This window comes from Canis aureus, chromosome 2 (assembly GCF_053574225.1).
Source record: "Canis aureus isolate CA01 chromosome 2, VMU_Caureus_v.1.0, whole genome shotgun sequence".
In the NCBI taxonomy this organism is placed as follows: domain Eukaryota; kingdom Metazoa; phylum Chordata; class Mammalia; order Carnivora; family Canidae; genus Canis; species Canis aureus.
The window spans coordinates 31,568,396-31,592,289 of NC_135612.1; the positions used below are offsets into that span (position 1 = coordinate 31,568,396).

General features: G+C 47.8%; 1 protein-coding gene across 3 annotated transcripts; it reads left to right on the forward strand.

Moving 5' to 3' along the window:
• On the forward strand, positions 1 to 23,894 carry GCNT4 (glucosaminyl (N-acetyl) transferase 4). Of its 3 annotated transcripts, none has more exons than XM_077867947.1 (2): positions 1 to 151; positions 18,933 to 23,894. In XM_077867947.1, exon 2 carries the CDS (start codon positions 18,934 to 18,936, stop codon positions 20,296 to 20,298), a length of 1,365 nt encoding a protein of 454 aa, XP_077724073.1. In that variant the 5' UTR covers positions 1 to 151; position 18,933; the 3' UTR covers positions 20,299 to 23,894. The 3 variants fall into 3 exon arrangements, with proteins under 3 accessions (XP_077724073.1, XP_077724071.1, XP_077724082.1); XM_077867945.1 differs by lacking the exon at positions 1 to 151 and adding an exon at positions 422 to 578; XM_077867956.1 differs by lacking the exon at positions 1 to 151 and adding an exon at positions 15,188 to 15,363.

The window sequence follows — 23,894 nt, forward strand, 5'->3', positions numbered from 1 at the left end:
CCCCCGGGCCGAGCGAGAGCCAGTCGAGCGGCGGCCGGAGTCGGAGAGCGGGGAGGAGGAGGCGGGAGCGCCGCCGCCGCGGGCCGGGACCCGAGCGCAGGGACCGGAGCGCAGCCCCCGCCGCGCTGCCCCCTCGGCCGCGGGGCCCCGCGTGAGTAAGCGGCCCCGGCCACGCAGGCCGCCCAGGAGGCCGGGCGGGTGCGCAGCTGCGGGCGGCGGGGGGCGGCGGGCCCCGGGCGCCCGGACCGGCTCCTCCGCGCCCACTTTCCGCCGGGAAAACTTGGGCGCCGCGGCCCCCGGGCCGGCCCGCACCTGGCTGCGGCCCGTGGGCGCGGGAGGGAGGCCCCGCGGGGGCGGCGGGGCGGCGGGGGCGGCGGGGACCCGGCCCGCGCCCTCCCGGCTCCGCCCGAGTCCTGGCCGCGCCCGCCCCGGCCGCGGGTGCCCCGCCCCGGCCGCACGCAGCCCTCGGGCCCTAGTTCTTGCCTCTTCTCCCCCGTGAAATGGAAGAGCGGCGCACCGGGGCATTGGGGGCACCGGGAACAGCGCCAGGTGTCGCGGAGCCCCCGCCCTGGTCTCAGGTGCGCAAAGCGTCCCTTGTTGTTCAGCTGCTTAGCAGCCCAACTGTCCCCTCTGACGGCTTTTTTTTTTCTCATGAGAGACAGAGAGAGAGAGAGAGAGAGAGAGAGAGCCAGGCAGGGGGAGAAGCAGGCCCCATGCAGGGAGCCCGACGCGGGACTCGGTCCCGGTGTGGGACTCGATCCTGGGACCCTAGGATCAGGCCCTGGGCCGAAGGCAGAAGGGGATCCCCCCCTTTGACAGCTTTTGTTGAGTGTCTGTCTTGAGAAATTAAAATCTCTGGAAACAAATGAATTGCCGCAGGGAACGTTTCCTGGGCCGCCCTCTGAGGATCCAGTGCGGTGGGAGAAGTGACTGCGGCTGTTGAACTCGCGTGGTTATTAGCGCCGAAGCGGCAGCAAAGACTTGGGTCGTGCGGGGCTGACCCTGGAGACCCGCCGGGGGCCGCCGCGGGGAGCGTTGCCCGCGGTCCGCTGCCTGCCCTTCCCAGAGCTCGGGGGTCGGCCTAGCGGGGATGGCCAGAGGCCCTGGCCCCTGCCCCTGAGCCGGTGCCCTCAGGCCGGGCGGGGAGGTGGGTGTCGGCCTGCGGAGGCGGGGGGTGCGGCTGGCGGCGGGGCAGGTGTGCAAGCAGCGCACGCCCGACGTGCGCAGCTCCTGCTCCGTCCCTGGAGACTCCCTGCACTGGAGCCGCCGGTTCGGGCGCGGGAGGTGGTGACCCGGGCTCGGCCAGCGCCCCGCACCAGCATTGCCGCGTCCGCCTCAGGTGTGCCTCCTGGCGGGGAGGCCGGGGACAGCGAGTAGCGAGGGGATGGGGTTCCGTGTGGAAGGTCAATCCGGGGGCGCGGCTCCGCGGGGCGCTTGCCCAGGCCCGCGCGGTGCTGAGTCTCGGGCAGAGGCAGGAGGCGGCCGGGGAGACTTGGGGGGGCCTGAGGAGGAGTCGCGGCGGCTTACAGGAAGTGCGGGAGGAGGGGGAGCGTCGCCCCCTCAGGGAACGGTGCCCCCCACGGCGGAAGGGCGGGAAGCACAGGGCCCCGGGGGCGAAGGGCCGGAGCCCGGTGAGGTGAGCAGCTGCCAGCGCGCCGCGGCGCCGCACCGGGCGGCCGTGTGGGGAGGCGTCCTCCGGACAGTGTCACACCCGCGTGTCCTCGGGAGGTCTCCGTTCCAAGCAACAGCTGGGTCGCTGTGTGAGAATGGATGTGAGGCGCCGGGAAGGGAGGCAGGGCTGTCCCCAGGGTCTGAGAGGCCCGGTGGCAAGGCTGAGGCCGCGGCCTAGGGTCACACAAGCGCTTAGATTCAGGCGGGCTCTGGAGTGACTTGCGGACGGCGGTCGCGTGGGCGACTCCGCGCAGCTCCGGGCGGGGATTCCCTCCAGCCTCGGGCAGGTGCTGCTGCCTCTACAGAAAGAAGGAACAGCGGACGAGGGGCAGATTGTAGAGGAAAGAAAGGTTTGGCTGGTTGAGCCTGAGCTGCTTTCTGGTGCTCCAGAGAAGGCGGCCTCAGCCTGCGGTGGGCCTGTCTGCGGCCTGCGGAGCGGCCCGAGCCCCTGCCTGTGGGGGCGGCCGGCAGCCGGCGGCCACCTCACCCCGTGTGGGAGCGAGCGCCGCGTGGCGCGGCTGTGCTGTGGGCCGCTGGCGCCGGGCCCTGGCCCTCAGGCGCGGCTCCTGGAAGCGCCCCCGGGAGAGAGAGGCAGGAGAGCGGGAAGGCTTCTCGACCATGAGGGAGTCTGACATAAGTTATACGTATGAACGGGATGGGGCGAGAGGGCAGGAGAGGACACCTGGAGTCCTCTGAGGTAAAACGGTCTGATGGTGCTGGCATGGCGGTATCGCGCTCTAACCGACTGTCACCGTCTTACAGAAACATCTTTTGAAGCACACAGGACTGTGCGATTTGAATTCTCACTTGGTAGGTCAGGCAAACTTCATATTTAACTTCATATTTAGAAATACACAGGTAGGAATCGTGCAACAAAGCTGCAGCATGGCTGAGTGGCCCCTGGAGGGAGACTGCTGAGGCCTCATGTCTTTTTTTTCTTTTTTTTTAAGACTTTATTTACTTATTCATGAGAGGCACACGCAGAGAGAGAGAGACAGAGACACAGGCAGAGGGAGAAGCAGGCTCCATGCAGGGAGCCCGTCGTGGACTCCATCCTGGGTCTCCAGGATCAGGCCCTGGGCTGAAGGCGGTGCTAAACCGCTGAGCCACCCAGGCCGCCCATGAGGCCTCATTTCTGACCTTGTCACTCCCTCACTTATGGCCTTGCAAGAGTTTCCTGGTCTCTGAAGTGGCACCACAGCCCCAGGGGGTGTGCTTTATGGTACCCTCTCGCGGGCTGCCATGAGGAGGGCATGTGTGCGTCACGCACAGACAATGTGTACACGATGTGTGCCCAGCCATCAGTGTGCGCATATGTGTGTTGTGCCAGCCTGTGGTGAGCACTCCGTAAGCTCCAGGGCTGCTGGTTTTATTAGGATGATGTCACTTCCACCATTTCCAGATGTAGGATCTGAGAACCGGAGAATTTTGAGAACTTGTACAAGACTGTAGAACCTGTGGCGAAGTTAAGTCTTGGATCCCATTTGCCCGATTTGCAGGCAGAGGCGCCTCTTCCACTTGGCGTACTAACACGTGTCGGGGGCTGGGTGCCATATGAAATACATTGTAATAGAAGAATCTGGTCACTGCTCATCAGACTGGAGAAAAACAAACCTTACAGACTTTACCCAAGCAATTTAGAGGTGTATGTTTTGTATTAATTTGCATTGCTTTGCATGTCATTTTATATGCATTCCATAGGCTGGTAATTTTCCTACTGGGATCGAAACGCTAAAGCTTCAAGTATATGAGATCAAATAAAATTAATCAGGAATTGAATGCAGCTGGTTTGAAACCTAATGGACCCCTGGGCACGGTGGGCTCGGTGTGGGCTTTTGGGAGAAAGGACTGGATCAATATCTGCTATTTTAGAAGATGTGGGGAGCCAGATATCATTTGATAAAAATGGGTCACATTTTAATATGTAATGAAGCTTGACCTGCCGAATATAACACATAGTATGGGAAGCATGGAAGCAGACCAGAGGGAGATTGCCTGCCATATAAAAGGTCAGAAAATGAAGCAGAAACAGAATTTTGCTTTACAAAGCTGAACTAATAAGAATTGCTAAGGCCCAAAAATAAAGGTGGAACTTATGTTTAGCGACATAAAATGTTAAAAAGAGCTTAATCTTAATAATCAATGTGTGTGGTTTTAAAACCAGTACATTTCCTAATTTAGACTTACTGGGGAATGGCCATTGTATCTTAGTAAAATCTCAGAAAATACAATTTGTTTTTTCTGAATTACAATTTTGTGTCTTAGAGCACCTGCTCTAGAGAGTGTTCCTGGGCCAGTTGTGTCAGCATCCCCTGGGAGCTTCGAAATGCAAATTCCAAGACCACCCAGGTCTGCTGAATTGGAACCTCTGGGGACAGGGCCCAGCACCCTTGTTTTAATATTTAGAGCCAGCTTTCCTCCCTCTTGAATGTTTACTTCTTCAGCCTTGACCTTCCATTGCCCTCCTGTGGTCACTAGCTTCTCGCTGTTCTGCTTGACCTCTGGCCCTCCGAGCCCTCGTGGAGGGTTGTACCTGAATAGGGGGACCCATCCCTTTCTAAGAGTGTGCTTGGCTGTCATGTTCCGCAACTTTGTGGTTCTCATGCTGTCCAGGACCGCCCTGATTTGGGTTTTGGTTTGCCTTTGCTGCCTTTAAAAAAAAAAAAAAATCTTTTGGCAGCCTCATACCCAATAAACTGTGACTCCTCCCAAGCAGACAATCTGCCAGACCTGAACTATTCCCTACAAATGCTCCTGTTAAACCCCTTTTCTCCATCTGGTACGAGTGCAGTTAATTTCTTGGACCTAAATGTCAGTGTTTGTATTTATCGGCATTAAATTGCATTGTACTAGATTCCAGCCTGTCCAAATCTGTTTGGATCCTCTTTCTGTCCTCTTTCATATAAACCTTCGTGTCCTCCGCTGATTTGCTGATGTCCTGGCCAGAGGAATTAATAACAATGTGAGTATCTTTGTTAGAGGCCTTCCTCGCAGTTAATGAGGCTGAAAAGTTTGGCATCTTTGGCAGTCCTTGTGGCTGACATCTGAAGGATTGTCATCAGCTCCATCATTGTTTGCATTTAAATTACAGCTGCTCTGAAGTATCCCTCACGTGGTTGTTCCACGAGGACTTTATTCCCTAACTCTATCCTTAGTGTCCCCCCAGCTCCCCAACCCCGCCCAGGACCCTACAGACCCCAGCAGCACGGGGTCAGGAATCCAAGACTGGGATGATTGCTGCCCTCTCTCTGTCCTGCTTACACCATCAGTTAAGCTGTGTTACCGACACAACCTGTTTATAGGTACCACAGAGAGTGAGTTTCACCTTATTTATAGTCAGATTAAGATGAATCCAGAAACTTTACGGGGCGCCTGGGTGGCTCAGTGTTTGAGCGTCTACCTTTGGCCCGGGGTGTGACCCTGGGGTCCTGTGAGGGGGTCTGCTTCTCCCCCTGCCTGTGTCTCTGCTTCTGTCTCTGTGTGTCTCTCATGAATACATAAATAAAATCTTTAAAAAATTTTTAAGATAATCAGAAACAAGAAATGTGTCTTGTCATTTCCCTCTGCTTTACCCCATCCCTCACTACCAACCACCAAGCTCTAAACCTCAAGAGCTTTGTGCTAAAGCTCACCTTTAGCCAAGAGAGTTAGGTTATGTAAAACTTCTCTAGTGTGGAATTTTATTCATATAGGATTTTTGAAAAAGTACAGTTAGGTAATATGAGTGCACAAAAAAAATTTAAAAATGCAGGAAGCTAAACAACTTTATGGCAGGAATGCTTTTAGCCATGGTTGCTAGAGCATGAAAAAGTGCCTGGAATCCTACACTGTTAGGTCATTCAGGATCCTTATGCAGCACTACTCGAGCCCTCTCTGCCTCCCTCCTCCTGCATCGAAAGACTGGTCTTAAAGCAAACTGCAAAGGTCTCAAAGAAATCGAAACCCGCTTTTCTCCTTCAAGATGCTCCCAAACGCCTTTGATGTGATGTACCCCCTTGCCATGGCAAGCAAAAAAAAAAAAAAAGGTTCCTGGTGCTAAGGGAGCTCTTTATAACCTCGGGTAAATCCCCACGAGTATCTGTACTTGTAGCTCTTTGCTTTTCTTTCACCTGCTCTCCTTCTGTTTTCTCCAGCCTAGCTAAGGGGGCTGGAGATGTGGTGGTCCCTTTGGAGGAGAGCTTCCTGTCCATGTTCAGACTTAGACAGTCAGACTGTCTGCTCTTGGATGAGTTGGACCTATTTCTGAAAGCTCTGCACCCCTGGAACTCCTCCCAGTCACTTTCCAGACCCAGGAGGCCCGTGGTGGGGTCCCTCGTTCAAGCTGTGGCAGAGGGGGTCGTTGGGGCCGCGACCCGGAAGAACAAGGCCTACCAGCTGCTCTGCTTGCCAGGCCTCCGCCCTCTCCCTTCTGCTCCTCTGCATCCTGTGGCGCATTTGGAATATTTGCAGTGGGTGCCTTCTCCCCACCCGCGCCTGCCACCTGAGCTGCCAGGGAGGGTGCCCTGGTCCTTAGCTCCCCAGTGAGCACCCCACCCAGCTTGCAGGCAGGCAGGCAGGTGTGCTGGCAGGTGCATCAGGGGACAGGAGGGGAGTGACACACAAAGTAGACACCAATGAGGCTGCAAAGACTAAATGGTGAAAAGAGACGATTATGGAGATTATGGAGCTGAAGGAAGGGATGTGGAACCAGACAAGAGAACCTAAAAAGGAGGAACATAGAATCATACTACGCCAAGAAAATCCCTGATTAAAGAACCATCTCTTCACGCTAGCTGGTGACCCACCTTTTCTGAGAGATTATCTTTGTCCAAAAATATTCAAATGTACCAAAATAGCTGCGATTTCTTGGGTTGTATTGTCGGGTCACCTAGGACCACACTGTCTCTCCCTGGACTCCTCCAGGCAGGACACTTTCTGGTTGTCTGTCCCTGGATTCTAACCCAGGGCCTCCCTGGGGGTGGTAGGCACATAGTAAACGTTTAATGGATGGATGGGAATCAGTTGAAGGGGGATAAAAGTAGGGTATAAGGATGACGGTATATGTAAAATATATGCCCAGGGGCGCCCGGGGGGCCCAGCAGGTGAGCGACCGCCTTCAGCCCAGGGCGTGACCCTGGGGTCCCGGGATCCAGTCCCACATCGGGCTCCCTGCAAGGAGCCTGCTTCTCCCCCTGCCTGGGTTTCTGCCTCTCTCTCTCTCTCTGGGTCTCTCAGGAATAAATAAAATTTTTATTTTTTATTTTATTTTTATTTTTTATTTTTTAAAATTTTAAATAAATACAATTTTTAAACAAATCTTTAAAAATGAGGTGCCTGAATCCCAATGTGAAGCAGAGACTTTTGAGGGCTTTTAGTCCCGCGCACTCCTGTTGACCCCTGTGATTCTTACTTTTAAACAGGAAAAAATGGCTACCCTTTTTGTTTTTTTTTTTTTTTTTAATTTTTATTTATTTATGATAGTCACAGAGAGAGAGGCAGAGACACAGGCAGAGGGAGAAGCAGGCTCCATGCACCGGGAGCCCGACGTGGGAATCGATCCCGGGTCTCCAGGATCGCGCCCTGGGCCAAAGGCAGGCGCCAAACCGCTGCGCCACCCAGGGATCCCTGGCTACCCTTTTTGAAAGAGTCAAGCCTACGGAGAAGTTGTAAGACTACTGCAGTGGGCGCAGGAGGCCCGTGGTCCGGGGAAGGGGAGCCCTGAGCCCGGCGCCCTCCGCCTGCGAGGCTGCTTGCTGCTGGACCGTGAGGCTTGCTGCTCCTCCGCTGGCCGTGGCCCCTTTACACACTTCGGCCCCTTGCCCGTCCGCTTTTGCCGCCAGAGTGCCCCAGGCGGGCGCCCGGCCATGCCAACATCCATGGGGGCGGGGGCGCCTCCGCCTGGTGGCCAGGCAAGGAGGCAGAGGGCTGACTAGACTGGTGGCAGCTTCTTAGTGAAGTCGGGACTTAAATTCAGAATTATCGGCTGTAAGTTCCAAACCAGTTATGTTGTACAGAGAAGTGTAAAGCGGAGGGTGAGATGCAGGGGGTCAGAGAGGCTGGAACGGCAGGGGAGGGGGGGTGCTCAGAACTCAACAGCTTCACCCTACGTGGGTGAAGATAGATAGATAAATTATCTACAAATAAGTCGGCAAGAAGGCAGCCTGCCTGCAGGTGCTTTCAGAGATCACGGGGCCTACCCCTGCTTATGACTAGAACCATGCACAGTGGAGGTTTGCCAAGAGCTGGGGAGTGCTCCCCCGAAGTGGGATGCGTGTGCTGCACACTTTGTGCCAGTATCAGAGTTAATTTGGTAAATCTTCGTGTCTACTCTCCTTCAGGTGTTTACCTAAGGCCTCCATCTGCCTCTAAACACAGACAGATGAGAAGTTCACATCGCCCAAGACATAGAAGCTCACACTTGACCATGTGCAGGATCATACTGTTGTACAAGTAGTTGTAACCTAGTTTACATTTATGCTCAATCTTGCTTGTGTGTTCATGTATGTGTGTGTGAAGCATCACCATTTTCACACGGTCATCTTTCAAAGTGCATCTTTGTGAAGTTGCTTAGACTTAACAGCGTATTTTACTCATATAACAAGTATGCACAGTGGTTTCCTGCTGCTCGTTCAGTGGTTTGAGGATTTCAGAGCTGAGAGCTCTGATTGTCCCTTGGCCTTTTCTTCATGGTTCCACTATGGCTACTGTAAGTCCAGCCATCACACCAGAGTTCCATGCAGAAAAGTGGGCAAAGGGGAAAAAGGAACAAAATGGCATGCCTGCCCTTGAATCAGGCTTCTGTAAAGAACTTGCCCAGGTACCCCACAGTATCCTGTGCTGACCGTTCCTCTACAATGGAGACTGCCGTGAAAGGCTTTGCAGGGAGCACATTTCTGCCAGCAATGATGTAGGGGTTCTCTTGGTAAAGAAGGGAGGGAGGATGGATAATGGAGAGCAACTGGCTATCTCTACCAGAGCCATAGGGAAAATTCTCACCTACTTGAGTCTTTTTCTGAATTTCGTCTCACTGAACTGGTCTGACACCAGTGCCAGACTGATTTAATGATTGTAATGTTATAGTCCGTGTGCAAATCTGAAGAGCCTGGTTTTATACCTGCATTATGTACAGTTGGCGCGTATGTTTGCCTAGATCATTTTTAACTAACCAATCTTTTACTTTTTTATTGTATTAATCTAAAATATAAGCCTATATATATGTAAGCCTGTATGTTGAGATGTGTTATCTTAATTAAAACCATTGCTAGAATGCATCCTTGTAGGAGATGCCAACTGGAGAGCTTCCTGGAGTCATTTCTAGATTTGACTTCTGGAGACATTTTACATGAAATCCCAACCTTTGAAATTCCTATTTGTCAGAATTTTTTCAAAGCACTGCAGATTTTATTTGTTCCACCCCTTTATCTTAATTTTAAATTCCTGGGTCTTTTTTGTGTCTATACACACGCACACAAGCTCTCAGGACAATATGTACATTTTAAATCAAGAAACATAGATCTTTATGAAATGACAAAGTCATGCCAGGGTAGCCGGTCTTGGATTTTTCCATGGAAGTGCAGAAGGAGATTGAAGTCTCCCCCTCAGCTTCCCACCACAGCAACAAAACACAGAAAACAAAGGTGCTTTCCTGATGATTTAAAACAGAGTGTGTCTAATCCGTTCATGGAGAGTGTGGCCTGGCCTTAAGCCATCTCTGCCATCCATAGTCTGCATTCACATCTGTTTATCCCTGTGCTGCCTCTGGGATGTACTTACGGACATTCAAGATTCTACTTTAAGTGCACACATACAAATCAGAATTACTGTACCTCTTTAGCTGCTACCTAACCTTTGAGGAATTAATTTTGGCCAGTATAAAATATGGAGTTAGCTATATGATACCAAATAAGTGCTTCTAGAAACTTCAGTAGGAGGGAGGGGGTGCCAACCTAGGGTGGGGAAAGTTTTTTTCTCTTTCTAGCACACTAAACATATATTTTCAAGAAAGACACAAATGTCTCTCTGTTCAGTTTTTCTTCTTTATAGAAAAAGCAGCCAAGATAGTCTCAACCCACATTTTACATTTAGAACATAACACATTTATTTTGGTTCTATATTGTGTCCAGCTAAATGTGGAAGGCGGAGAAAAGAAGAACCTAAGAAAGGAATGTAATGTTGCTGTTCATCAAGCTTGAGAGGCAGAGGTCAAATACACTAATCAACCTTTTTTTGGTAACCTTTTATATCTAAAAAGGAGGAACACATTTTATTTTTGAAATCCCATCCTTTTTTTTTTCATGAAAAAAGCCCTTAATGTTGTGCAACATATAATGACAGTCACAAACTTACAAAATAGAAACTTCATTCCATAGGATCATTTATGGACCTTTAGACTTCCTGCTAAAGACTTAGCCTTATAGTTTTGCACAGCGAGGTACACAATCAGCTTTTGATGTTTGCCCTCTGGACCAGATGCAACAAAGCCAGAACCACGTTGGTTTCTTCTCTTTTTTTGTGACTATAAAAAAATTGGCTGTTTCTGCACTTTTCTTTTTCTTTCTTTCTTTCTTTCTTTCTTTTTTTTTTTTTTTTGCTGCAGCCCAGATCTCTGATGACCTTGAGGGACCGCCATCTGGTAAATACATCCTGATGTGGGTTGCTCATTTCTCATATGACTTTAAATGACCCCATAAAGTGTCTCCATAAGTGTCTCAAAAACTAAGACACTTCAGTAAACTTACTAGTTGATAGAATTACAAGCAGGTGTTTGACAAACTCATGTTCCTGCCCAGCATTTTCACTCAGGCCTTTATTGTCAAAGGCGGTGAGTATAGCGTTTGCACTTGTAAAGACAGGTGTATGTCTTCAGGAACAGTATATGCACCGGACGTTAACAAAAAAAGAATGTTGTCAGGGAGTGAAAAAAAGTAATTACAGCGTCAGAATGTGGGAAATAATGCATGGGCCATTTCAGAAAAAGAAAACTAAACCATAACGTATGGACTCTTTCCCAGTTTTCCCAAGAACCATTCCTCTTGTAGAGGTCCTGGGACCTGACATTGCATACCAAAGATGTTTTCTGTATCCCTTTCATATGCCTGTGTTATAGGACCTTCATGATAGCATTGCGGGATAGAGAGACTATTACCCATTTAACACATGGGAAGTGAGCACGTGCCCAATATTAAATGACTTGCCAGGGTGATTTGAGTTGGGTTAGGTTTTGTTTAAGGATTTTATTTATTTATTTGAGGAGAGTGAGCACTCCCAAGAGCATGAGTTGGGGCGGGGGGAGGAACAGGCATGCTCCACACTGAGTGCAGAGCCCCACAAGGGTCTTGAGCCCACATCCCCCAAGATCATGACCTGAACCAAAACCAAGAGTCAGAGGCTCAACCAGTTGAGCCACCCAAGAGCCCCAACTTGAAGAGTTTTTGATGGCACAGCCCAGACTAGAACTTAGGTCTTCTGACTTTGTCGCACTGAACAACTACCCTGTGCCAGTTAGGTATGTACCTGGAGCTGGAGGTGGAGCAGGAGCAAGGTCTGTCAGGGACGCAGAAATAAACAAGCAAAGTTACTGCTGCTGTGATGAGTGGATGGAAGAAAACAAGGAGTTCAACAGTCAGGAAAAAGACTAGAGAAGGGTAATCAGAGAAACCCTGAGGAAAGGACATTTCTCTTATAGCTTGAAGGACAGAGAGGAGCCAGTAACTCCAGGATCCAGAGAAAAATGGTCTGAACATGAGCAGAGCACGTGCAAGGGTCCTGAGGGAGGAAAGAGACCACTGTTATAGAAACTTCTAGAAGGCAGGTGTTGCTTAGAGTGTATGAGCAAGAAGAGCAGAATAAGATGAAGTTGGAGAGGAAGGTATGGACAGGAACTGGCTGGGCCTTGTGGCATGGAAAGGATTTCTGATTTTATTCTAAGTGTAATGAAACACCAATGAAGGTTTTTAAGTGTAGGGAGTGGGACTAGGAAGGAGAGCAGTCTGATTTATGTGTTTAAATGATCTTTTTGGCTACAGTACAGAGAATGGATTACAGGGACACAAGGGAGGCTAGTGAGGAAGTTATTTTTTTTTTTAGAGGCAAGAGCTGATGATGGCTTGGCCTATGGTGGTTCCTGTGGAGTGGGAAAGTGTGGGTGAATTCAAAACACATTTTAGGTGTAGAACCAACAGGATTCTACTCTCGCCATGAGGTTGGAAAGGCATCCTGGCATTGTGGTTAATACTGGAGGCTCTGAAATTGGCCAGAGTTGAAAATGCTGTCTTTCACATACTTGCTATTTATCCTCAGTAACTCATTTTCCTAATCTGAAAAATGGGGACAGTGATGGGGAGGGGGGGCTAAAGAAAGAGATAAAGAGATAATTAACTTCGTAGTTTTATTGAATGGAATAAATAATACAACTAGTTTTAGTGCTCGGTATAGACCATTAGGAAATGACAGGAATGTGTCCACTGCATCTGGTTATGATGAGTTTCATTGACTTGGACCTGAACAGTCTCAGTGGAGGTGGCAGTGGAGCCAGGCTAGACTGAATGCCACCATGAGGGGTCTAGCTATTGGGGAATAGAAGTCCCCCCTCTGTCTAGTCCCTTGTTGGGGAGCTGTTGGATGTACAGACATGTTTACAATGGACTACACGTATTCCTGGCATCCCAAGAGTGAAACACCATTAGATGATGGCTAGGACTGTGTTTTCATCTAGAGAAGGAGGAATTTGGACTCCATTACTATTAAAGTCCTTGTCAGTTCTAGGATTTTGCTTCCAGATTTCCTCAGGAATTGTGGGATAATTAAGCTTTGGTGAAGAAGGCCCAGAAAAGTAAATTCTATTATTAAAATGGTTTGGTTTTTTTTTTTCCTATAGAAAACCATGTTGACCTCAGAAGTTGTTTAATTCCTAACAATTTACAGACACAGTTTAGAATAGGACTTATTCACAGTAGGTTGTGAAGTGAAAGAAACAGGTAAGACAGGGCCTCTATGGTAAGACTTCTTGTTAAAAAGCAAGCCCACAAAGGTGTGTCTTTATTGAAAAACACTCTGGAAGGACATAAGGGCCACAGAACACTTTTGCCAGGTGGTGGATTACTGGTGAGCTTTATTTTCCTCTTGACACATTTCTGACTTTCTCATTTTTTTTTTAATGAAAGTGTTTTCCTTTATTCACAGAGAATGGAAAATCATTTCCTTTTCCTTCTTGAGCCCATAACAACTTATTATTGGAGGGCTTGTCTTCCCTTCGTTATGTATTTCTGACTGACCCAGTCATGCCATTCCTGTGTTTTACATGGTTGCTGTTTACCTACTTACTGTCTGATCATTACTTGCCTTGCCAGCTTCCCTCTAGAACAATGAGAATGTAAGGTCATCTGGGCAAGGAACTTGCCTTTCTGCTCCTTTACAGGCGCTTCAGGTACTGTGGGGGTGTTAAGGAAAGGCATCTCTGCTGAGTCATCCTCCCACTAATGGGCCTACTCTACAACTTTCGCTTGGTTTGGTGATGAGCGAGTCATCAAGGGGAGAATCGATGACCTTATTGAAATCAAGGAGCTACAGTAGAAGGACCTTAGCTTATTTAACTAGATGGGGCGGGGGGGGGGGGGGTGTTGTTTGTTTGTTGTATTTTTAGTGAGCTCATCTTTATATTAATGTTCTTTTTTTTAAATTTTTTTTGTCAGTCCACCAAGGATGCACTTCTTTTATTTATTTATTTATTTTTTATTTATTTATGATAGTCACAGAGAGAGAGAGAGGCAGAGACACAGGCAGAGGGAGAAGCAGGCTCCATGCACCGGGAGCCCGACGTGGGATTCGATCCCGGGTCTCCAGGATCGAGCCCTGGGCCAAAGGCAGGCACCAAACCGCTGCGCCACCCAGGGATCCCTATATTAATGTTCTTGAGTGATCATTCTTCTTTGTAAAACCTTATTAGGAAGACACCAAATCTTGATGTTTCTAAATCAATAAACTCTTCAAATCCTATTTTTCACACTAACACGTAGTGATGCCAAGTTTAAGAATTTAAAGTTTGCCCACAGAGGGAATATTCTTCACGTGGAGAGAGATTTCACCCAGAAAGTTGTCTAAACCCAAACCGTGTGACTGGCCACTACCAAAACAAGTAAATCAGTAAGTAAACTGTCAGTGATGGGATATGAGACAAGAATTCGTAGGATGAGCCACCTTGGTTTTCCTGCAGTGGATTCCATGGCGGAAGGACTGACTGGAGGCTCTCCTGAGCAGCCCCTGGATTGCCCAACCCCTGACTGCAGGGCCGGAAAGTTCCTCCCCCAGCCTCGCTCCAGGCAGTTCTCAGTGTACTCAATCCGGGTGATCGGGTGGAAGATCTCAGGGCTAGGGGGTCGGCCCTGCTTCAGCTTTAGGACAGATAAGAAACAGCAGTCAGAAATCCGAGTCAAGGACTAAAACTACTGTGGAAAGCTTTATGCTCTGAGGAACAGGGTTACCTAGAGGGCTAAGGGGGCATCTCTGGAGCCAGATTCTCCCAGTTCAGATTTCAACTAAGGGGGGGGCGGTCCTAGCTCTGTGTGACCTTGGGTGATTTCTCAATCACGGCTTGTTTCGGTTTCCTGTCTCCTAAAAGAAAGAGAAAGGTAGTAGTTGCCTCGTTGATCCGCTGGAGGGATCGCACACATACAGCGGCCTTAGAACCTCGCCCCACGCGAGGACACTGTGGTCAGTGGTCCCACATTCATCATGATGATGATACTACATTAATATAGAGCATTGGGGATCCCCGGGTGGCTCAGCGGTTCAGTGCCTGCCTTCTGCCCAGGGCGTGATCCTGGGGTCCCGGGATGGAGCCTGCTTCTCCCTCTGCCTGGGTCTCTGCCTGCCTCTCTATCATGAATAAATAAATAAAATCCTTTTTTGAAAAAATAAAGAGCACTGCATGCAGGCACTCGGGCACGAATTCTAAAACATTGAATCTATGTCAAAACTTGGCGGGGAAGAGAGGATAGATGATACAGGACAGTCAGGTCTGGGCGGGATCTTGAAGCAAGTTGGGGAGGAGGGGGAGGGGGAAGGAGAGGAAGGGGAGGGGATGAGGAGGAGGAGGAGGGGGAGGAGGGGTGGGGGCTCGGAGGGGGGCGGGGGCTCAGAGGGGCGGGGGGGGGGCGCCGGGGGGCTGGGGGGCCAGGGGCTTGGGGGCTCGGAGGGAGCCGGGGGCTCAGAGGGCTCCGGGGTTTGGAGGGGGCCGGGGGTTCGGGGGGCCGGGGGGTTCGGGGGGGCCCGGGCCACAGCACCTGCAAACGCGCACGGCAGCCCCCTCGTGGGGCTAAGCTAGGCCACACTGGGTCCTTCCCCGTCAGCCGCCCTCCTCCCTGGGCTGATTACCCGTCCTCCCTCTTCCCCGCACGGCTCCGAGCAGGTGCCTCGGGACGGTGGGGCCTCCGGAAGAGCCCGCGACCCTGCGGCCACCCAGGGCGACCCCCCCACCCCCCCATCGCTTGGCTGCCTGTGCCTTTTGCAAGCCTGCTGTTTCTTTTAAGGCTGTGAACAGTGCCCAGAAGGGCCGAGTAAACAAGAGAATTTGCGGAAAAGGCTTCATTCAACCACTTTGTTGGGTTTTCATTGAATTGCCCAAACAGGCCTTCTTCCAGCCGAGCCCTAGATCCGCAGTTCCCCGGGGCCGGCCGGCTCCACCCTCCACTCTGCACCGGCTTCCTCTTTGCGCAGGTGGGTGGGAGGCACCCTTGCCCTGGGGGGGCACCTGTTTGTAAAGCACTCATTAGACCACTTCCTGGCCGCAGAACACCTGCTTGCATCCTGCTCATGGGCCTTTTAAAGGGAAGGAGCTGGGTTGGGTGTTCGTAGAAAGTGACGTCGCTGCCCCAGCCCCCCACCCCCACCCCCCAGGAGCAGTGTGGCCAGGGACCACAGCCTCACCGGCGCTGATCAGACCTCAGGAGCACCCCATCCTCCCCACCCTCGGCCTGCAGAGGGGGGCAGGGAGCCAGTGCCAGAGCGGCGCCCCCCCAACCCTCTGCAGCTCTCCCTGGGTGTCACACACAGGTTCTGTCCCAGGAGAGCAGAGCCACCATTAGGAACTGTGGGCTCCGACTTCCTGGGGCTACGTGCCCTGGGATGCTCTCACCAAGCCCCACAGTCCCTTTCAGGATTTGACAAAAGCTCGTTAACCAAAAGGCTTGCACCTCCTCTTTTTCCTTCTAACTTGGGGAAGGAATGCTTTGGGTCAAAGGAATATCTGGCCGTGGTAAGCAAGGGAAGGGGTTTTGACTTGGGACAGGGTGGCACTGGAGGGCTGCCTGGTTCCCCTGATGACCCCGGTTGACCCCTAGACAGACAGCGCTCCTCCTTAAAGATGCCCAGAGTAGGAAAGGAGATGAGGAATCCAAGAGCCAGATGCCAGGCTGGCCCAATTCCCTTCCTTGTCCCTTTAGAATTCCAGCTTGTCCCTGCCTGGTGAAGCCCAGACGTGGGAACGTGGGACCCAGGGTCGGTTCCCCCAGGACTTCTCAGAGCTCTGAGCTGCTGGCTTCCCTCCCTGGGCAGGCAGCCGAGCCCCGGGCTCCGGCCCGACTCTCCAGGCACCAGACTGGAAGCAGGAAGTATGGGGTCCATGTTTTCTGAGGAAGGACAGGGGAAGTGGGGCTGCAAGGAGCCCTTGAAATGGGTGACCGGACAGGGAGTCAGCCTTTGCCTTTTTACGTATGTGTGAAGATGAGATAGTAAAATGGTGCATCATAAACACCATGACAACTCTGGAAGACTTTGTGGACCGTTTCAGAAATGTAAGGGGATCTTTTCATTTTACTACTGTGGTATCAGAGGGAACTATTAACTGATGCTAAGTAGAGATGCCATGGACCAGTGAAGGGAGAAAAGACAAAGCAAAAATTTACTTTGGGTAGATTAATTCTGGCCATTTATGTAAGTCTCTTTCTTTCTTTCTTTCTTTCTTTCTTTCTTTCTTTCTTTCTTTCTTTTTTTTAAGATTTTATTTATTTACTCATGAGAGACACAGAGAGGCAGAGACACAGGCAGAGGGAGAAGCAGGCTCCCTGCAGGAGTCAAATTTTATCATAACACCTACATCTAAATGTGTGCTCCAGCTTCTGGGTTGTGGTTTGTGTGGCCTTGTGCATTGGGAGTCAGTTTTCCCACGCTCTGTAATGACTGGCAGGACCCTTAGCCTTGAGCCTGAGTGGATGGAAAGACCTGACAAGCGGACCCAGGGCCATGAGCCTGACTGGGATTCCCTGGGTGCTGATTCGGTTTATGGGGTTGGAGAAGAAGGGGTGGATTTGGACATCTGGAGGAGATGACCTGATCATTGTGGGTGTGAGGGAAATGGAAGAGTCCGATGCCTCTCAGATTTCAAGCTTGGGTCAGTGAGTGGGTGGTCTCACCATACACGGACACAGAAAACACAGGAGAGGTGAAGGTGTCAAGTTCTGTTTTGGACTTATTTGAGGTTGGGGGCCTGAAGAACGTTTGGTGGAGATGGGGAAGTGTCCATCAAGCAGCCGGATGTTCATGTCAGAAGTTTGGGCAGCCAGCAAGGCCTGGAGAAAAAGGTGTTGGCAATATATGTGGGGAAGCCAAAATCCAGACGGCTAGGGCAGTGGGTGTGTGAAGAGCAGAGAGAAATAGGACCTCGGGGAAACCCACAGAGGGGAGACTGAGATGTTACTAGCTGGGGGGTGAGGGGAGCAGTTTCTGTGGATAGGTGGTGTTCTTTAACGGAAGTGATTCCAGTGATGGTGAATGAGGGTCTGTCCTTCCCAGGAGATCTATTTCAATTGACCTGTGAAGAAGAAATCTATCAAAATAAATCACGTTCAAATTGCTTATTAACTCTCTCTTAAAAAACTAGGAACAATGATTATGTCCTCATTAGATTTATTGAGATGCATTAAGAAATTGCACACAGGCTCCTCAGTCCTCCCCAGGTCTCAGGATTTGAGCCTCTTTGAAGTAGCCCTATGAACTCAGCTGGCTCTCCTGCCCTCAGACCTTGGGAGAGTGCTTCCTGGTTCTCCCTTCCTGCTGCTCCCAAAATAAACTCGTCTGTGCCCTCTGTTTGATTAGCCTGTTTTTATCTGGGGAAAAAAAGAAAGTGATATAATCATTTTTTCAAAATTCAAATAGTACAGAAGGCTATTCAGTGATACGTAAATCCATCCTACGCAGGCCCGTAATCCTCCTTCCTCTCTTACCCTGCCCTGCAAAGCAGCTCCTGTTCCCCCTGTCCTGTATATACAGTATCCTTCTGGAAATAGCCAGCTACCTGCCTTTTTGTAAATAAGGTTTCATGGGAACACAACCAGGCCCTCTGGCTTACATATTATCTGTGGCTGCTTTCCCACTACCATGGCGGAGTTGAGTAGTTGTGACAGAGGAAGGAGTTTGCCAACATGGACTCTTTGTGTGTAGATACTGTTTGTATCATCTGTTTTTGACACACATGAGCACACTATACCTAGTCAAGAATTTTGCTTGCTTTCACAGTGTATCATGGAGGTTGTCCCACAGGGGCACACGGAGATTTGTTTCAGACTTTATAGTTAGATGTAATTGACCTATACCTCATTGGTGGAACGGATAAGGGAACTCTCTGGGGTCTCTTCTTATACAGGTACTAATCCCATCAAAGAGGGCCCTAGCCTCATGATTTAATCATTTTCCAGGGCCCCTACTTCCTAATGCCATCACGCTGGGGCTTAGGGTTCACATATGAATTGGGACATAAACGTTCAGTCTATAGCAGTGAGGTTCACTGGACTTTCCCCATCTGGCTTCAGATCTATATCTAATAAGGATCTGAAGATAGACTCAAGATGAATGTTCCTTTTAAGCTCAGATAGGCCATATGCATCTCCACTGACCCCTTCCTGACATCTAATTCTGTAGATTAGATGCCCATTTCTGCCCAAGCCACAGTAATCTCTCCCCATATATGCTAAGCATAAATGCAGACAGTAAAAGTTACACAGTACCTATAGTTTAGCAGTTTACATAATTGGCCATTCTATCTGGTAACCAACAGCTCTCAAATTTCAGGTATACTTAACACAGAACACCACAAAATAGCACCATTCTATATATTCTCATTCCCTTATTTCTGGATTCTCATAAGGGTGAGAACCTTGTTTTATCTACCTAGAGGCTCAGCATTCTGGTTGGCATGTAAAAGGTACCCAGTGAATTTTGATTGAACTGAACTAATTTTATCAGTTCTCTTTCTCTTATTTCAACTGAATTATTCCTCTTTCCTCCTACAGAATGAAGACATTCAAATGTTGTTTTAAATACCCAGCACAGCAGAAAGTTTTTATCTTATTTGTAACTCTGTGGCTGTTCTCCTTGCTGAAGCTTCTAAATGTGAGAAGCCTCCTCTTCCCTCAGAGAGGCATTTACTTGGTTGAAGCCTTCCTGAGTACCTCGCCTTTTGTAAGGAACAGATACACCAATGTGAAGAATGAAGTCCAGTATGAAGTTAACTGTTCAGGTATCTATGAACAGGCACCTTTGGAAATTGGCAAGAGTCTGGAAATAAGAAGGAAAGACATCATTGACTTGGATGATGAGGATGTTGTGGCAATAACGAGTGATTGTGACGTTTATCAATCCCTAAGAGGGTACCATCAAAAGCCTGTTTCAAGGGAAGAGAAGAGCTTCCCAATAGCCTATTCTTTGGTTGTTCATAAAGACGCCATTATGGTTGAAAGGCTACTCCATGCTATATACAACCAGCACAATATCTACTGCATCCATTATGACCACAAGTCACCTGATACCTTCAAATTTGCCATGAACAATTTAGCTAAGTGCTTCTCCAATGTTTTCATTGCCTCCAAATTAGAGACAGTGCAATATGCACACATTTCCAGACTCCAAGCTGATTTGAATTGCTTATCTGACCTCCTCAAGTCCTCAGTTCAGTGGAAATATGTTATCAATCTGTGTGGGCAAGATTTTCCTTTGAAGTCAAACTTTGAATTAGTGTCAGAGTTGAAGAAACTCAATGGAGCAAATATGTTAGAAACAGTGAAACCCCCTAACAGTAAAGTGGAAAGATTCACTTATCACCATGAACTCAGACAAGTGCCTTATGAATATGTGAAGCTACCGATAAGGACAAACATCTCCAAGGAAGCCCCCCCTCATAACATTGAGATATTCGTTGGCAGTGCTTATTTTGTTTTAAGTCGAGCATTTGTTAAATATATTTTCAACAACTCCCTGGTTAAAGACTTTTTTGTCTGGTCTAAAGATACATACTCGCCTGATGAACATTTTTGGGCTACCTTAATTCGAGTACCAGGAATACCTGGGGAGATTTCTAGGTCAGCCCAGGATGTGTCTGACTTACAGAGTAAGACCCGCCTTGTCAAGTGGAATTATCATGAAGGCCTTTTGTACCCCCGATGTACTGGCTCCCACCTTCGAAGTGTGTGTATCTTTGGAGCAGCAGAATTAAGGTGGCTTATAAATGAAGGACATTGGTTTGCTAATAAATTTGACTCTAAGGTGGACCCCATCTTGATTAAATGCTTGGCAGAAAAGCTTGAAGAGCAACAGAGACAATGGATTACCTGGTCTTCAAAAAAGTTATTTATGGCTAAAAATCCCATGATCGCATCATGATAAAATCATGATAGAAATAAGGTATCTGATAAATAGAGCTAATATGGACTTGTGTGCTATACCAGGCCCAGTACCATTCGAGCTTAACCTTGTAGTTTGAGGGCCATCCAAAATTACATGCACAAAGGCGACAAGTAACCTGCATTTGGTTGGGTGTTTTTATGTTTGTTTTTCCTTGTAATCGTACGGAGCTAAATCAGAAATCTAAAAGTCAGTCATCAGATAGTTACTGAGCTCCAACTGTATGCCAGGTACTTTTACAGAAATGTTAGCAATTAAATCCAAGTTGTAATGACTTAGATAAGGCCTTCAAGGCTTGCCATAGTCACACGGCAACCTTAATATCTTAAGTTTTCCACATAGCAATCAAGATTCTACTGAAAAGCTGTTGGAGTGTGGGATAATCACATAACCACTGAAACCACCAACTTCAGGATAGTGTTTAAGTATGATGACCAACACTTCACTGTCTCTTAATTCAACTCCCTAGACTTTTAACTGTTACTAGAAGGAGAAACTCCACTACCTCAGGAAAGCTCAAAGAATCGTCCAATTTCCTGCTTACCAAAGCATAATTTACCTTTTAGTGCCTCACTCTTTCAATTCAGAGTCAGAAGACTCTGTTGGCGGGGCATTTATAGTGTAGGATGTTAGAGAGGCTGGGTAGGGGGCAAGGGGATTGGGACAGGTGGTGCCTGAAGACCAACAGGGATTTATAGGACTTTTGCATCATGTTACACGATGGTTTCATGAATGGTCTCCTTTTTAATTCAATGAATTCTTTAAAACACATTTACTGATTCAAAATAAGAACTTGATTAATAGCTCAAAGTATCACACTCCTAAACTTTAAACCTAAATCTTCTAGCTCATAGATTATCATTTTATGTAAGTTGTTTACAATGGAATTAGTATAATTTTGTTTTATGGAACCAGTAGGCTAAGAGTCACTGAATTTTCTCAAAATGGTTGTGTAAAATATGACAGCTTTTTAAGTTAGCTATTATGGTCACTTTAAAATTTCTGCTTACATCTCCAGTAACTATCCAAGTAGAATCCAAACTTAAATTTATGAAAGCTCTAAGCACGCTGAAGTCCTTTCACCTTAGATACAAGAGAGAAAAAGTTAATTTTCTTAAGGACTTAGCAAGAATATTCATTAGTGTTATTTTGTAAAACCACTTTAGAAAACTACCAAATGAAACAAATAGACATCTATTTTAATGTCACTGTATTGTGCTGGAGGGATAGGAGCAGGGTCCCGAGAGCAGGTTGTAACATTTTTTATGTGTCTTAAGAGATCATGGAGCTCATGTAAAAGTTTCTTACTGATCTTACATTTCAGTGTCTGCCCCAGTATCTGCATAACGGTGCAGTAATGAAGGCCAAAAGGAGAAACTATTTGTAGGACTAAAGTATTTAAGTATTTTTTTAATTGTCTGTGTTCTACATGTGAAATGCACCTTGCTTGTTTTGAAGTGTAGGATACTGTCAAGTGGCACCACTTCTCTCCCTTTTTTCTCTGGAACCCGTTTTCTTCCTCTTTCCCCCCCACCCTCTTCAAATTACTTCATTCTCCAGAAAACGGCTATGACCAAGCCCCTGTTCTTAAAAAGAAGTAACTTGGGGATGCCTGGGTAGCTCCGTTGGTGAAGTGGCTGAGTCTTGGTTTTGGCTCAGGTCATGATCTCAGGGTTGTGACATGGAGTCTCACATGTGGCTCCATCTCAGTGAGGAGTCTGCTTAACATTCTCTCCCACTGCCCCTCCCCCCAAAAACAAATAAGTCTTTTTAAAAAATGATAAATAACTGTTGGATAGAGTTAAGTTCTGCAGAAGATATTTACCAGTTTGTTAGCTTGTGTGACTGTGACAAGCTAAATCATTTTGGTCTCTATGAACCTCAGTTTTCCTGGTCTTTAAAATACTTGGATATTGGAATGCCTGGGTGGCTCAGTGGTTGAGTGTCTGCCTTTGGCCCAGGGCATGATCCCGGGTCCTGAGATCAAATCCCCATCGGGCTTCCTGCATGGAGCCTGCTTCTCCATCTGCCTGTGTCTCTGCCTCTCTCTGTGTGTCTCTCATGAATAAATAAATAAAATCTTAAAAAAATTAAAATACAATACTTGGATGTCTACCCTGGCTTCGTCACACATTTGTGTGCGTGTGTGTGTGTGTGTGTCTAAGAATCAGTTGAAATAGTGTGTAAACTGGTTTGAAAATGGAGACAAACTATTGACAATAAATATCAGAGAGTAGTTTATTTTATTTTTTTTTATGATAGTCATACAGAGAGAGAGAGAGGCAGAGACATAGGCAGAGGGAGAAGCAGGCTCCATGCACAGGGAGCCCGACTTGGGATTCAATCCCAGGTCTCCAGGATCGCGCCCTGGGCCAAAGGCAGGCACTAAACCGCTGCGCCACCCAGGGATCCCAAGAGTAGTCTTCTTATAAGGCTCCACTCCACCCCACTCCATTGTGAGACTTAACCATTTACCTCTTCTGGAAAATCTTTGAAATACAAAAGAAGCCACAATGGCAGGAGTGACTTCTGTAAATGAATCCAGGTACAAAGAAACCCCTGTTACTTCATCAGGGGTTCTTTTTAAGCCAATAGGATTAGCAATTTGATCCAGTGGCATTGATCAGTCTTTCCTACCTTCTAGGCCTAAATACATAAGGTCCCCCTGAAATCTTGGTTTTTATGCCTGTGGCTATCAGAATAAGTATCGATCTCCTGGTCCAGTATCTTAGCTCCTCATGAGAAATGATTCTATCCCTTATTAATTGGGAAGTTTTCCAGTTATTAATCACTTTCATGCCATATTCAAATGAAACATAGCTCCACAAAGAGGTGGCAGTGCCTTTTTGTCCCCATTGGCACATTTCTGGGATTCAATTCAACATTTCGGGGAGCTTGTCAGGTCATCTCTTTTGTCTTGGGAATCCTAGAGTTTCCTTACATGTCTTTGAACCTCTTTCAGACCTGATTTTTCTGCTAAAACCTCTTGGTATGATTTTTTTCTGGTCTAGAAAATGTCCTACAGTCTGTGTTTTAAAATCATTCTTTGCATAGTATTTAGTGAATCTAGAGTCTAAGTTATTTGGCAATGAAACCAGGACCTTGAAATTTGTAAGTTATATTAGATATTAATAATGAAAGAGCTACTAAAGTATATCTACATTATGTGAATAATCTATAACATTATAATATTTAAAGATCAATGTTGCTGCTATTGTTAATGTTTTGGTTATTCTAAGCGAAATATATATATATATGTGTATATATATATATATAAGTTTAAATTTACAGACTTAAATTTTGAAGATTTCTCTTGCCTTCTAGAATATGAATATTATACATACATATATATATTTTGACATTTCATGAAAAAAATGACAATCTTTTTTGGGAATGGAATGTGAATGTACTATGTGTATGTGACAGCTGTTTTTATTGTTGTTTCTTACCATTTTTGAAAGACACATTTCCCATTATATGAGTTTTAAATAGAGTGGTGTTGCATTTTGGTATTTTGCTGCTAGGAGATGCTAATTCTCTAGTATCGTAAATTAAAATGTGCTCTGAAAACTAAA